The 16,027-nt window shown below is 42.0% G+C and overlaps 1 protein-coding gene across 16 annotated transcripts in view; it reads right to left on the minus strand.

Annotated features, from left to right (window-relative positions):
* The window catches only part of GGACT (gamma-glutamylamine cyclotransferase), a 42,517-nt gene extending 30,502 nt beyond the window's left edge, over positions 1 to 12,015 (minus strand). For 9 of the 16 annotated variants that reach the window (XR_005376523.1, XR_005376529.1, XR_005376528.1 and 6 more), the window contains exons 1-3: positions 11,928 to 12,015; positions 10,872 to 11,148; positions 7,399 to 7,581 (exon numbers count right to left, since the gene is read on the minus strand). Coding sequence is in view for 7 of the 16 variants with exons in the window: in XM_038569965.1 (XP_038425893.1) it covers positions 7,399 to 7,408 (10 nt within the window). In the remaining 9 variants the exon portion in view is untranslated. Of the gene's footprint in view, positions 1 to 6,968; positions 7,029 to 7,398; positions 7,582 to 8,991; positions 9,292 to 10,871; positions 11,149 to 11,587; positions 11,729 to 11,927 lie in introns of those variants that run through there. The other 7 variants (XR_005376524.1, XM_038569967.1, XM_038569966.1 and 4 more) reach the window with 7 other exon arrangements.
* Between the last annotated feature and the right edge of the window lie 4,012 nt (positions 12,016 to 16,027).

Raw genomic sequence — 16,027 nt, forward strand, 5'->3', positions numbered from 1 at the left:
CAACAAGAATAATCATGTTAAAAATGTGGAATAAATACATTTTTTACTTTCAACACCTGGTGTCAGCAGCATAACACAGTCCAGGGCTCTCTGCACAGGCTCTGAGCTGGGTGTGCCCTGGGGTGGCAGCAGCTGGGCCTTCAGGGGAAGGAAGCCCAGAGGCTGGGTTCACATCTTCCAGAAGCATGATTTAACCATTGCCCCAGGTGGCTGAATTCCCAGGAATCACCCAGGGTTAATGGACAGTCTTTATGTTTGTTTTTAACTCTAACCATAATGATGTGAGGAAAAGCTAGAGTGAAGTGAACCTGAAATGCTTTCTCTCTATGTGATGCTCCACAAGTGAGATGGCCTCACCTCCCCGCTGCCCAATCCTCTGAGCCTGTCTGTCTGCTACCCAAATTCAGAGGTAACCTGGTTTAGATTGGCTTCTGATGACATGCCTGAAATTAAAAATCCAAAATCTCCATCAAAACATCATTCTTTAAAAAAAAAAATCATTCTTTAAAGTAACTGGGGTTCAGGTCAGACTTCAAACAAAGGGGAGACATGAGGAAGAAGAAGCCATCCTTCTGACATCCTGAGCAAAAATCACAGCGTTGACCTCCAAGAGGGACTGGCCAGAATTGTAAAGCCCGGTGCAGTTCAGCCTGCTAGACAACCGGGAACCTTTCCTTGCCCTTTACCAGCAGGGCGAAGTACCACATGTGAGATACTTCCTTTCTAACTTATTCATCCACATAAAAAGTCACCATATCCTAGTTTTCTAGCATGGCTGAATGGTAGCTCTTCATAATAAAGTTTAGCCTTTTATGCACAGAAAAAATTGTATAAACCCTCTCTGCATTTGTAAACACTGCATACTACAAATGATGCAGCACAGCCTTATTCACAATTGCAAAGAAGTGGAAGTAATCCAGGTGTCCATTCACAGATGAATAGATAAATAAAATGTGGTATCTACAGACAATATTTAGCTTTAAAAAGGAAAGAAATGCTGTCACATGCTACAAAATGGATAAACCTTAGGGACATTTTGCTAAGTGAAATAAGTCAGTCATGAAAAGACAAATACTGTATGATACCACTTACATGGTCAAATTCATAGAGGCAGAAAGTAGAATTTGGTTGCTAAGGACTGGAGGAAGAGAGGGGAGTTATTTAACAGGTACACAGTTTGTTTTACAAGATGAAAGTTTTGGAGGTATGCTGTACAGCACTGTGAATACTTAATGCTACTGAACTGTATATTTAAACATGGTTAAGGTGGTAAATTTTGTTATTTTTGTACCACAATAAAAATTAAAATATTTTTTAAATGATATAACTTGTAAGCTTTCATCATAATGCAGGATTGTCATACTGATTGATTATGGACAGTGGTACAGATACATCTATGCAGTTTGCTGTCCGTATCAAGCCTCAGGAGTTACTCTAGAGTCTGCTTTCTTAATAAATATCTGGGACTTGTTAGGATTTAGCTGCTAAAAGAGAAAGTGGAACTTAACATCTTTCGGTACATAATATGTGGTATTACCATCAGAGAATTTTGAAATTCTGGCAGATGTGAAAGCTGGAAAAAACTTTCAAAATTACATTTTAAAGGTGAAGTGAAATATAGGCTGTAATCAAACTAAATGATTTGCCTAAGATCATACAGATAGTAATTATGAACAGAGCCGGAAAGAGAAAACGTCTCCTCTTGCAAGGCAAGACTCAGCTCTGTGGAATGCCTCACCGCCGAATGTCACTGTTTAACATGATGCCACCAGGGGGCAGCAGATGTATTAGTCTGGTACTCCAAAGCCCCAATTTAAGGCCCCAGGACATGTCTATTGTTCCTCCACCCCCCACACTACATATGCACATCTATAGGACTTTATTAGTATCAACAGGAATGAAGTTTAAAGAACATCTATACTGTTTTTAGACGAAACAAAGACTTAGGTCCAATGGAGGTAACAACCTTCCTAATCCTTCACTATTTTTTATTTATCCCAATCCTACTTGACATAAGGGTTAATTACTGTTAGGTTTAAACCAAAAATGACTTAGCCACAGGAACGCATCCCATTGCTTTACATTTTGAACCAAATTTTCCTAACACTTGGCCTCTCAGTCTTCATACCACAGCAACCTCAAGCCTACCAGGCAAGTGGTCCTCCATCTTGGTTTCTTTGTCTGGCTCCATCTTTCTTTTTTTTTTTTTTAAAAAAAAGATTTTATTTATTTATTCATGAGAGACACAGAGAGAGAGAGAGAGAGAGGCAGAGACACAGGCAGAGGGAGAAGCAGGCTCCACGCACGGAGCCCGACCTGGGACCCGATCCTGGATCTCCAAGATCACACCCCGGGCTGCAGGCAGCGCTAAACCACTGCACCCCTCCATCTTTCTTTCTAATGCCCCTGGGATTACAAAGGAAGGTCTCCCAATTGACCTAATCCTTCAGCAACTTTTCAGAAATATTCAGAAGAATCTCTGATTCTGGATGATGGTAATTTCCGTTCTGTTAAATGATACTACCAACTGGAAGCTCAAACCATAGCAGCTAATGGTGAGACTTGACAGAGCTGTCCCCCAGCAGTGACCTCCACAGTTTCATCTAATTCAAGGAGGGAAGGACAAAAGCATTAGCAGTGACATTTAGGTAATTAAACCAGGAGGCAACTCCACACTTTCAGGCAATAGTAACCAGTGACTATGGTCCCTAAGTCATACAAAGAGATGCAGACGATCTTTATTTCACAAATGGTTTTCTTCCTTGAGCTCAATATGCTTTAATAAAGAAAAAGGTATTCAAATGCAAGCTTTCACTACAGCTTTAGACACATGGGAGTTCATTTTTAAACTATAACACTGCAGTGTTCTCTGTAGTTAAAAGGCAAATAAATTACTCTTACATCCAGTTGCTCCCATGTAATTTACTATTCACAGATCTTTTTCTTTTTTAAAAAAGATTTTATTTATTTATTTGAGAGAGAGTGTGTACAAGCAGGGGGGAGGGGCAGAGGGAGAGGAAGAAGTCTCTCTGCTGAGCAGGGAGCCAGACCTGAGACTCGATTCTAGGACTCCGGAATCATGTCCTGAGCCCAAGGCAGATGCTCAACCAACTAAGCCACCCAGGTGCCCTCTTTTTCTTTTTAAAATAAAGTTGTTGTTTAGAGGCGGTGGGGAAGAGGGGGAGAGGGAGAGAGAATCTTAAGCAGGCTCCATGTCCGGCACAGAGCCCAACACGAGGCTTGATCTCACGTCCCTGAGATCATGACCTGAGCCGAAATCAAGAGTCAGACACTTAAACAACTGAGCCACCTGGGAGCCCCCTGATCAATCTAATATAAAACTGATGCCAAAAGCAGTTATAAAATTTCTATAAAATAGAAATGAGACAAGCACAAGATGCTTATAATGAATGGATCACCGCAAAATGCATCATGTATTCAGGTACTGTTCTGTAATCCTTTGCCAAATATGATGTGTTGACTGGTGAAACTAAAGAAAAGTCTATCTAGTGGCACCAGAGTGGCTCAGCAGTTGAGCACCTGCCGTTGGCTTAGGTCATGATCCCAGGGTCCTGGGATTGGGTCCCACATCGGGCTCCCCACAGGGAACCTACTTTTCCCTCTATGTCTCTGCCTCTCTGTGCTCTCCATGTCTCTCATGAATGGATGAATCTTAAAAAGAAAAAAGAAAATCTATCCAAATAACATTCTGGTTTTGATTATTTTCTATATGGAATATTTACCGTATTTAAATACAGAATATCATCAAAAAGCCAAAAATAATTATTTTTATAATAGGTATATAAAATAAATTTAATTCAGTAATTTACTCAAGAGTTATTAAAAATATTTTTTTAGAATACTAAAAAAACTGAAATCAGATAATTAAAAAAAAAAAAACAACACACCTATTAGGAGGGCTTAAATAAAAAAAAAAAAAAAAAAAACCAAAACCCTGACAACATCAAGTGCTAACAAAAATATGGAGCAACTGGAACTCTCATACATTCGTGGCTGAGATGCAAAATGATGGGGTACAGCCACTCTGGAAAAGTTTGGCAGTTTCTTAAAAAGTTAAACACACACTTACCATATGACCCACCCATTTAGCTCCTGGGGGTCTTCTCTAAAAAGATGAAAAATTTAAATCCATAAAAACCTATCTACAAATGTTTATAGCAGCTCTATTCATAATCTCCTCAAACTGTAAAGAATCCAATGTCCTTCAACAGTGAATGGATATGTAAACTGGGGTATGCCTGTAAGATGGGCAGTAAATAAGAACACACACAGAGGAATTTCGAAGATGTTGTCCAAGTGAAAGAAGCCAGTCCCAAGGTTGCATACTATTTAATTTCATTTATGTGACAATCTAGAGATGGCAAAACATTTCAAGATAGAGATCAGTCAGGGTACCTGTGTTGCTCAGTTGGTTAGGCATCCCACTAATGATTTCAGCTCACGTCATGTTCTTAGGATTGTGCAACTGAGCCCTGCTTTGGGCTCCATGCTCAACGTGGAATCTGTTTAAGGTTCTCTCTCTCTCCCTCTTCCTCTGCTCCTCCCCACCTCATACATACTCACTCTTTCTCAAATAAATAAATCTTAAAAAAAAAAAAAAAAAAAAGATGGAGACTAGATCAAGGGTTGTCAGCAACTAGGGGAAGGGGAAGGGTTTGACTTACAATGGGACTGAATGAGGGAAGCCAGTATTTTTTGGTTTTGTTTTCTGGCTTTTCTTGGTGGTGCTGTTCTGTAAAAGAATTGTGATGAGGGGCACCTGAGTGACTCAGTGGTTGAGCACCTGCCTTTGGCTCAGGTTATGATCCTGGGGTCCTGAGATCAAGTCCTGCATCAGGCTCTGTGTGAGGAGCCTGCTTCTCCCTCTGCCTATATCTCTGCCTCTATGTCTCGCATGAATAAATAAATAAAATAAATAAATAAAATTATAAAAGCCTAATAAAAACTCTAAGGGGAAATCACAGTTGACCTTTGAACAACACAGGTTTGAACTTGTGAATCCACTTATATGCAGCTTTTTTTTTTTATAAAAATAGTACTATAAATATATTTTTTCTTCCTCATCCTTTTTTAAATAACATTTTTTCCCTAACTTACTTTCTTGTAAGAATACAATATATAATGTATACAGCTTACAAAATATGTGTTAGTTGACGCACACCTTATCGCTAAGGCTTCTGGTCAACAGTAAGCTCTCAGTAGTTAAGTTTTTGGGGAGTCAGAAGTTATACTCAGATTTTTCAAATGCAGGGTGTTGGTTCCCCAACCAAGCATTGTTCAAGAATCAACTGTAGTGTACCTTATAAATGAATAAAGAACAATTAGATTGCATTTTGAGGAGTATTTACAAAGACTAAGTCACTGTGTTTTTTTTTCCCTTCTCTTAGCATTTTGTTATGAACATTTCCAGCCGTATTCAAAAATAGAGTACAGTAGATCTTAACCATTCATGAACTGACAGCACCATCCTGGCTTTGCCATATATGTTCCATTTGTCATTCTCCCTTTGTTTTTTGTTTTTGTTTGTTTGCTTTCTTCTGAAGAATTTTGAAGCAAATACCAGAAATCACATAATTTTATCACTAAATATTTTAGTGATAAATACTAAATATTTTACTATGATTTTTTTTAATTTTAGTTTTTGCATACCTATAGTCCTAACAATGAACAAAATTCCTTAATATCATCTAATACTATATTCAAATATCCCCATTTGCCTAAAAGGTCTGTGCAGTTGGTTTATTCAAACCAAAGTCAAAACAAAGCCCATTCATTGTATTTGGTTTATATATGTCCTAGGTCTCTTTTAATAATCATAATTGATATGTGCCAGGCATTAGCTTAATTCAGAATTCTCTTATTCTTACTTTTACCTCTTATTTTGTTTTAGAGTAGTTACATCTCTGATACTTTCATTCATCATTACTAGAATTTATATAAAGTAAAATTGGCCTTTTTTGGTTGTATAATTCTATAAGTTTTAAAGTTGATGTAACTTTCATCACAGTTCTTTTTTTTTTTTTTTAAGATTTTATTTATTCATGCGAGACAGAGAGAGAGAGAGAGAGAGAGAGAGAGGCAGAGACACAGGCAGAGGGAGAAGCAGGCTCCATGCAGGGAGACCGACATGGGACTCGATCCGGGGTCTCCAGGATCACGCCCTGGGCTGAAGGCAGCGCTAAACCTCTGAGCCACCCAGGCTGCCCTAGCCTGTGCATTTAATAACACAAACACTCCCGGTGTTCAACACAGAGAAGCTTAATAGTTGCTGAATATGAACAAATGGGACAAAGAAGGTTTTTCCCCTACTATTTTTTTTTTTTAAGAAAAACTTCTTTATTATGGAAAGTCAAATATATACAGAAGTAATGATATAATGATCCCTCAAATACCCAAATTCCAACTTTAACAATTACCAACGTAGGGCCAATCTTAACACCAACATTTAATCAATTTAATGTTATCTAGCAGAAAAAACCCACTTCAATATTCTCTCTCTTTTTTAAGATTTACTTATTTATTTTAGAGGGAGAAAGAGAGTGCATGCAAGTGGGGGGGAGGGGAAGAGGGAGAGGAAGAGAGAAACTCAAGCAGACTCCACGCAGAGGGTGGAATCCAAAGTAGGGCTCAATCTCACGACCCTGAGATCATGACCTGAACTGAAACCAAGAGCCAGACACTTAACCAACTGAGCCACTCAAGTGCCCCTCAATATTCTCTTACAGAATCACATGTTCCTAGTTCTCATCACATGTTCATTTATCTGTATTATTAACACCTTAAAAAAAATCTTGAAATGGACAAGTCTTTTTTTTTTTTTTTTTTTTTAATTTATGATAGGCACACAGTGAGAGAGAGAGAGGCAGAGACACAGGCAGAGGGAGAAGCAGGTTCCATGCACCGGGAGCCCGACGTGGGATTCGATCCCGGGTCTCCAGGATCGCGCCCCGGGCCAAAGGCAGGCGCTAAACCGCCGCGCCACCCAGGGATCCCCTGGACAAGTCTTTCTAAGCAAAATATAAAACAAGGGAACTGTAAAACAGAAACTGTTATTTTCCTCCCTATATAAAATTAAATTTTTTACAGAGCATAACTATTGTAAACAAAGTTTAAAAAAATGGGGGAAACAGTTGTAACACATATAACAAAAGATTAGTATCTCCAACGTATACAGAATTCTTACAAATCAATAAGAGAAAGATCAATAACATACTATTCAGAAGAATGGGTATAGGGATGAACAGACAGTTTCATCTATTAAACAACAGAAAGACAAGGACTTCCAAGTGACACTATTTGTCAAGATGCTACCTCTGGTGGTCCAGGATTTAGGAGTAAAATGCACTCTACAACAGAGGGGAAAACAAGAATTCTTACCTGTAAACATGTTTCTTCAAAGCTGTGTTGCCCTAGAATCCAGCACCAGAATAAGTGTATGAGCTTACAAAAGCTTTTGACTTTAGAATCCTTCTAAACGGGACAGCAGGATAAGTACTCCCACCTCACAGGATGACCAGGAAACCATGGCATGGACCAAGTATTTCTTTCCAGCTCTCAGTCCTGTTGGGAGGATGAGGAAGAAGATGAGTGAAGAAAGTTGAGTGTTTAAGAGACAAGGGGCTTAAAAACAAAAACAAACCAACCTAGCCCTTACCAGATGGCATCTGAAACCCTGGGTCTGGGAAGGAAGATATTTCCATTCAGTGGGAAAATGTGGTCCACCAGCCAAGGGGCCACAGGGTGGGGTTTCCACTGACCTAGCAGAGGGATTCAAATTTCTCAACATCCTGGAGAAATAGAAGCCATATCTTCTCCTTCAAGTAAGGAATATTAAGACAAGGGGGGAAAAATGTATTTTCAGCCATAAGGCAAAGACTATTTTAGGAATATTGAGCCATATATTTACATTAAAAAACAATTAAAATGACCTCTGAAGTACACCTGCCAAAAACAGAGAACCTAAACCTAATTAGATCTAACTTCCTTTAGAACCTTTAGATCTAACTTCCAGTTTATAGGAAATACAAGGGATAGAGGAGCAAGCTAAATGATACTACACAAAAAGCCAAATAAATCCAGAACGTGAGGCATCTATAAGCAACCAAGTGCCACCAGTAAATCATTGGCATTAAAGAAACCCACTGGGACCATGACAGACCAGTGTCAGCAAACTATAGCTCTCAGGTAAGTCCAGCCTGCCAGTGGAATTTAAAACAAAAAGTCTTAACAAAATTTTATCGGGACACAGCCACGTTCATTCATGTACATATCATCTGCAGCTACTTTTTGTATGAACACAGTTGATTAGTTGCAACTGAGACCATAAGGCCTGCAAAGCCTGCAGGAGTTAGTATCTGGCCCTTTTCACAAAGTCTGCCAAACCCCTGTCCTAGATTAAGAGAGGCATCAGCTGCTCAACAAAATATCATGTGTGGACCTTGTTTGAATTCCAATTCACATAAACCAAGAGAAAAGTAAGTGCATTTTTGAGGCAATCAAGGAACTTTATGGACTGGGTCTTCGAAAACATTATGGAATTATTGTCAATATAATCGTGACAATGAGATAACAATGGTATTAAGGTTATACAAGAAAAAGACCTTTTGTTGGAAGCACATACTGCACTAAGGATGACATGATACGGTGTCTGGAATTTAAGCTGCTTCAACAAAAAAGATGAAGCAGATATGGCCAATGAAATTGTTTTAACAAACTGTTCCATCTATTTGATGGATTTGTGGAAGTTCATTGTACTACTCCCTGTGCTTTTGTGTTTGCTTTAATAAAAAAGGAAAAAAGAACCCAGAACCTTGATCAAAAAGTGTTTATAGAGGTGTCTTATAGCTCAATTGGCTAAGTTAGACTCTTGGAATTTCAGCTCAGGTCATGACCTCAGGGTTGTGAGATTGAGCCCCGCATGTCCCCATGTCCAGCTCCATGGTGGGCGTGGAGCCTGCTTAGATTCTTTACCTCTCCAAAGAAAAAAAAATGGTAGAGTTTATAGCCAGACAGCCTTTCTCTTCAGGTATACCTCCGCCTCAGAGTCCAGACTCAACACACCAGTTGCTCCTATATCTCTGAACCTGGTTACATTTTAAGCTCCTTTACTCTGTTCATGGTGTCTGCCACAGGAATGCCCCATTCAACTCCTTAGCCCATTAAGATTCCACTCTCTGCTCAAGGTCCAGCACAAATGTGACCCTAGCCAGGTCCTCCAAGGTCCTCCAAGGGCAATTTATCTTTCTGTGCCCCAATAGACCACTGCCACTTTGAAATTTTTTTCATCCCTTTTAACATTTTAGCTCTTTACTGTGTCTATTACCTCATAATGCCCTACAAATCCTGAGATTCCTAGTAACTGGGTCTTTCTGTAATTCCAGTGGCGGAGTATACCACCTTATGCACAGTAAGCTCTGTCTATACAGCTCTCAGGTCCAACCTAAACAAGGCTGTCTTGCCCTGAGCAGTTTCACTGACAAGAGAGAGACCTTCAAGTAAAGAATGAATTTCTGTTAAGAGGCTGGTCATGTTTAAATGATGCCCTCCTAATACATTCTTTAATTGCTAAGGTTTGCCCCTGAATAGAGAATGTTCTAGAGGGGAATGCTAAGTTTGCTTGAATGTGTCCTCTTATTATCACCACCTCTCCTTGGGACCAGTCCCTCTGCAAACAAACACTGCAGCCCTCACCTCCACCTCAGTCAGCAGGGTGCCCCGCCCCCTGGTAAAGGGCCTGGCTAACTGCGTACAAAGCCTTTCAGTGACTCCACTTAGAAGAGCTGACACAGGCTGGAACTTTCAAGAGATCTCACTAGATAAAAAAAAAAAAAAAAAAAAAAAAAAGGGCAGATAATTTTAAAAACAGTAACAGCTTCTGTGCCTGTTCTCTTATACTTCCTGCTGCCCAATATCTAAGGCCAGCATGAATAACCACCCTCTCTAGATCTCATGCTAACAGTTGAGACCGTCGTTAGCAAGGTCAACTAGTCCAAAATATTTCTGAACCAAAATCCACCAATTAGAAATTAACAGAACTCGGGATCCCTGGGTGGCGCAGCGGTTTGGCGCCTGCCTTTGGCCCAGGGCGCGATCCTGGAGACCCGGGATTAAATCCCACATCAGGCTCCCGGTGCATGGAGACCACTTCTCCCTCTGCCTATGTGTCTGCCTCTCTCTCTCTCTCTCTGTGACTATCATAAATAAAGATCTTAAAAAAATAAAATAAAAAGCTCATAAAAAAAAAAAAGAAATTAACAGAACTTTACAAACGCGGCTTTTGAAATACAAACGCTCTCTACCAGGGTTGTCTGCTTATTCAGGAACTTCCGGCTTCTCCTGGGAGTCATTTCAGGAAAACAAGGCATTTTGGGAAAATGAGGGCAAACTGCAGGAGCTCTTCATATTAGCATTTCAATAAATTGAATGAGAGACCAAGGAGAACAGTCTTCCGTTATAGGAAAAAGTACCTGAGGACAGTGTGAGACCTACACTTTATATAGGCCAATCCAACAGATTTAGAGATGCCCTTTAGGTTATTTCTTTTTTTTAATCGGGGAGAGGGGCAGAGGGAGAGAAGAGGACGAATCTTAAGCAGATTCGTGCTTAATTTGTCTAAGGTTTGTGGCTTCATCACGAGCCCAGTGGAAACCAAGAGGCGGAGGCTCCACCCAGAGCCCAGTGGAAACCAAGAGGCGGAGGCTCCACCCACTGAGCCACCCGGGCCTCCGTGTCCTTTACTTTTTTTTTTTTTTTTCCTTTAGTTTTCAATACATGATTTCTCCCTAGGGCGTTTGGCACAATGAATGATCTGCTTTTTAAAAAGCGGCTACAAGTCTCCTGCATGTTCTTACCAGCTCAGTATTCATAAAGCCAGCTTGGAGCCAAGAAGCGGTGCTTCAAGAACCGTGCACTGATTCAGGGTTTCAAGTCCAATTACCGGGCACCCTTTGGCCGACAGAGCGGAAGAGCAACAACGAGACTCGGTAGTCAAGGCTGTTCGAGAAGTTTCTCCCCGTGTTTCAGACGTGTACCTAACAGCTCCAAAGAAACCTAACGTCACACGCTGACAAACACCAGAAGTTTTTAGATTTCTTCGGCAGCTTCGGGTTTCCTCACAAACAGGAATCTCTGAAATCACACACAGATTTTCAGGGGCGCCTGGGTGCCTCGGTCCGTTAAGCAACTGCCTCGGGCTCAGGTTGTGACCCCAGGGTCCGGCATCAGGCTCCCACCTCCACGGGGAGCCTGCTTCTCCCTCCTCTCTCTGTGTCTCTCATGAATAAAAAAAAAATTTTTTTTTAATTTTATTTATTTATTCATGAGAGACACAGAGAGAGCGAGAGAGGCAGAGACACAGGCGGAGGGAGAAGCAGGCTCCCCGCACGGACCCGACGTGGGACTCGATCCCGGGTCTCCACAGGATCACGCCCCGGGCTGAAGGCGGCGCTAAACCGCTGAGCCACCGGAGCTGCCCTCATGAATAAATTTTTAAAAATCTAAAAAATAAAAAATAAAAAATTCTGAAAAGCGGTAGCCTGGTTCCCCTGAGAGATCCTCTTAAAACTACCTTGCGAGTAACCCCCGCCTTTCCTGTGGGAGCCGGCAGCGTCCGCCCCGCAGACAGCTCCTAACTTGCCCGCCCTCGCCCGCTCCGGCGGTGGCGCCTGCGTCACGCCGCGCGCCGGCTCCGGGGCCCGTGTCGCCTCCGGGTGCCCCCCCCCGCCCCGCCCCCGCCCGGGAGCTCCCGCAGGCCGCCCGCGGCCCCTTCGCGGCCAGGCGCGCTCCCCGGCCTCCTCCTGCCCCCGCCCGCGCGGGGGGCCGCGCCCCGAGTCCCCGGCGTCCCCAGAGCGCCCGCGCCACGGCAGCGGGGACCGAGACCCCGGGTCGGCCCGCGCCCAGCGCCTCACCTGCGGCGGGGCGCGGCGCCGTCGGGAGGGCCGGCCGGGCAGCGAGCGGAAACGTGGGGCGAGGCGCGCGCAGCCGCCCCGGGAGGCCGCCCCCGGCGGCGCCCCCTGGAGGCGGGACGCGGCCCCGCCCGCGCGCCCCGGCCGGGCCCGGCCCGAGCACACCTGGGGCCGCCCCGCAGCTAAGGGCACGCGCGCCCACCACCAGGCTCCTCCGGAGCACCCGCGCTCAGCGCTGGCATCAGCGGATGCAGGTGCTCCTACGTCCATACCAACGGGCATTTTCCGATTCTCCCTTTTAGAATAAAACAGTGGTTGTGGGGGACAATGAAAGAAATGACTTCCCGTCTGTCCCCTGGCGCCCAGGACAAACCTGGAACCCCAGACATTAGAAGAGTGAAGACCAAAAGCTGAAGGAGAATTTTTCTCTGGAAACTTTGTTCATTCTGGGTTTAAACAATGCTCCTTTTGGGACCCAGGTGACGAGAAGGGCACAGAGACAGAGCCCACTCCTGTCGCCTCTCTCCAAAGACACAGAGTTACTGGAATGGAATTATCCACCTTAATCATTTTCTGCCCCTTCCACTCTTTCATGTATGTGGACTAGGTTGTTTTTGTTTGTAAGATTTATTTATTTTTTTATGATGATTTTTTTTAATTTTTATTTATTCATGATAGACATAGAGAGAGAGAGAGAGAGAAAGAGAGAGAGAGGCAGAGGGAGAAGCAGGCTCCATGCAGGGAGCCCGACGCGGGACTCGATCCCAGGACTCCAGGATCACGCCCTAGGCCAAAGGCAGGCGCTAAACCTCTGAGCCACCCAGGGATCCCCTTTAAGATTTATTTATTAAAGAGAGAGAGAGAGAGCAGAAGCTGGGAGGAGGAGCAGAGGCAGAGGGAGAAGCAGACTCCTCGCTGAGCAGGGAGCCTGACGCTGGGCTCCATCCCCACACCCTGGGATCATGACCTGAGCTGAAAGCAGATGCTCAACCAATTGAGCCACCCAGATGCCTCGTATGTGGACTAGTTGAAACTTTATTACAATTTCATTTTTATCCAAACGTTTCCAATAATAATGCAGATGTGGCTGTGTTTTGGATGGATATACAGTTCCCAAAGAAAACTAGAAGATCATATTTATAAGCCATAATTTATTTCCAAAAGTTCTTTCTTGTCTTGGGAAGTTTATAATTAAATTGAAATATTAAAAAAAAAAACTTGTCTAACATATATTTTCAACAATATATTTAAAGAGTAGCAGTAATCATCTTAATATTTTTTTTAGTGAAGAATGATTCTTTTTTGAGGGACGACAAATCATGTTGGCAAAAGAAAATGAGCCAAATACATGAATAAATAATTCTTCTGGTGAAGGAAAATTAAAGACGATGACAAGGGGAGCATTCAATTGTATTTAATGCCAGGTAAGCCTGAGGAGTCTGATTCAACATAGCTCTGTGGGATAATGTCTTCAGCTAACTCTCAAGAAATAACTCATAAACAAATAGTTTATAGTAGAAGTTTTCAAAATGTGGCCCCAATCCAGTAGTATCAACAGCACCTGGGAATTTAGAAATGTTAAATCTCAGGTCAGACCCCAGGTCTTCTTAATCACCAATTCCAGGAGTGGGGCTTAGCATTTTGACTAGTGTCTATGATGCGCTTTCATGTTTGAGAACCATGATTTAGTGAAGATTTGCTCCAGTGCTTCTCAAACTGAAATGTGCCTGTGAATCAACTGAAGATCTGGATTAAAAATACACATTCTGGTTCCTGTGGACTGGAATAGGATCTAGATTCCCAAGATCTACTAGATGGGCACACACAGGGTGTGACCCTGTGTGAATAAACTGCCCAGCAAAGGCAAGGGTGTGGATTACTTTCAGAAAGGTGAGAGTCCCATAGTTTTTCAAGGAATCTGTGTGGTCAGTTACAAGTCCATGGCCTGTCAGTTTAGGATTGGTGGGCACACAGGAGTCCTTTGTAAGCCAATTGCTCTGGTGGGTTTAGGAACAGAGTTGACTCGGGAAGGCTATCTGGCTGCATCCAAATTGTGGAGGTGAGTGACTCACCAAAAAGGGTTCAGCTTCCCATCAGCTAGCTGTTTTTGTGCTCATTCTGGTCTATTATTTTGCCATCTATAATCTCCCATATCTTCCAGGCTCAGGGTCAAGCGTACAAATGATTTATGTAGGTTTATTTATTTATTTATTTTTTTAATTTTATTTTTTTTTTATTTATGATAGTCACAGAGAGAGAGAGAGAGAGGCAGAGACATAGGCAGAGGGAGAAGCAGGCTCCATGCACCGGGAGCCTGATGTGGGATTCGATCCTGGATCTCCAGGATCGCGCCCTGGGCCAAAGGCAGGCGCCAAACCGCTGCGCCACCCAGGGATCCCGATTTATGTAGGTTTAAAGCTCAGACGACATTTCCTTTATCAACTCAAATGATTTAAACCAATAGATTGTCTTTAATTGGAGTTTTCTGGTTTAGCCATTGTCATTGTTTAAATCCAAGCGGGTAATTGCCAAGCTCTTGTTTTCCAGATTTCGGTGCGATAAGGTAGATAAAATAGATGCCTGATTTATATTTATATTTGACTAAATACACTGCTACTTTATGCAAAAGGGACGGCCCCATCTCCTTGTCACTCCTCCCACTTGCCGCCAGCATTGCAAATACCATACTGAAGATAGGAAAACATCTTCACCTCTTGAAACTGTAGTTATAATGTGAAATAAATAACAGAATGAGGAGACTATATAAGGAGCTTGGAATCTAACTAAATAACATTACAAAATCTACTGAAATGTTATCAAATTATTCTGGTAAATCATTTTAAAAAGTCATCTTTGGCCCCAAATAACCTACAACATAAATCCAATACTTGTTTTTGTATGGCCCATGAGCTAATGAGTTTTGCATTTTAAATGCTTGAAATTAAAAAAAAAAAAAAAGAAAAAAGAACACTTCATGACACATGAAAATTACATGGTATTTACAGTTCAGTATTCATAAATAAACTTTTACTGAAAACATAGTCACTATCATTTAATCATGGAGTCTTTGCTTGTCATTGAGACTCTGTGACCCACAAAGCCTGAAGTATTTACCAACTGCCCTCTTACAGAGTTTGTCTACCTTGCCCTGTAGTTTTTTGCTCCAGCCTCTGTTACAATACCTACCTGTCTCTTCTGTAATAGTTGATTTATATGACTGCCTCCCTCCTGGACTGAGTTTCATGAGGGCAGACTTGTATCCTTTTTATGAGTTTCCAGCATTTGCCACTATGGTACACAGAGTTAGGTATTCAATAGTATTTATTTAAGTGAAGCTTACTTTTTGATCATTTTCCTTATGTAATTTTTTTTTGAAGATTTATTTATTTATTCATGAGAGACACACACACAGAGAGGCAGAAACAAGAGGGAGAAGCAGGCTCCATGCAGGGAGCCCGATGTGGGACTCGATCCTGGATCCTGGGATCAGGCCCTGAGCCGAGGCAGACACGCTCAACTGCTGAGCCATCCAGGCGTCCCTTCCCTATCCAAATCTATGTGAACTTAGACAAAAAGGCTTTGCAGTTCAACACAGGATCCATTAATTAGGCTAATTTAGAAACTTTTTGTGCAGAAAGTAGAAACAAATATGTTCTCCCAATAATTGGACTCCTTATTTCCATTTCTAAACCTGGCTCTAAAAAAAAAACTGTTGTTAAATTTGAAGGCAGCAGGGTTATATTTTTTTCCTTCCTTTCATTCTGTCAAGTTATTTTACTTATTACAAGAGATCTTACTGCTAAACAATTTCCGTGGCCAAAAAATGAACGAAGAGAGAAAACCAACCTCATGAAGCTATCTATGTTCACTCACATTAAATTCAATCCTGGTATTTCTGGAATTAATGTTGTCAGATTTTTTCTTTATTTCCTTTTTTCTTTTTTTAGAGAGAAAGAGAATGCACTCAGGCAGGGTGGGGAAGGCAGAGCGAGAATCCTCACCTATTGCAGATCCCCATGAAGGGCTCAATCTCATGACCTTGAGATCATGACCTGAGCTAAAATCAGGAGTCAGACATTCAACTGACCCAAACATCCAGGCGC

The sequence above is a fragment of the Canis lupus genome, chromosome 22 (assembly GCF_011100685.1).
Source record: "Canis lupus familiaris isolate Mischka breed German Shepherd chromosome 22, alternate assembly UU_Cfam_GSD_1.0, whole genome shotgun sequence".
Lineage (NCBI taxonomy): Eukaryota > Metazoa > Chordata > Mammalia > Carnivora > Canidae > Canis > Canis lupus.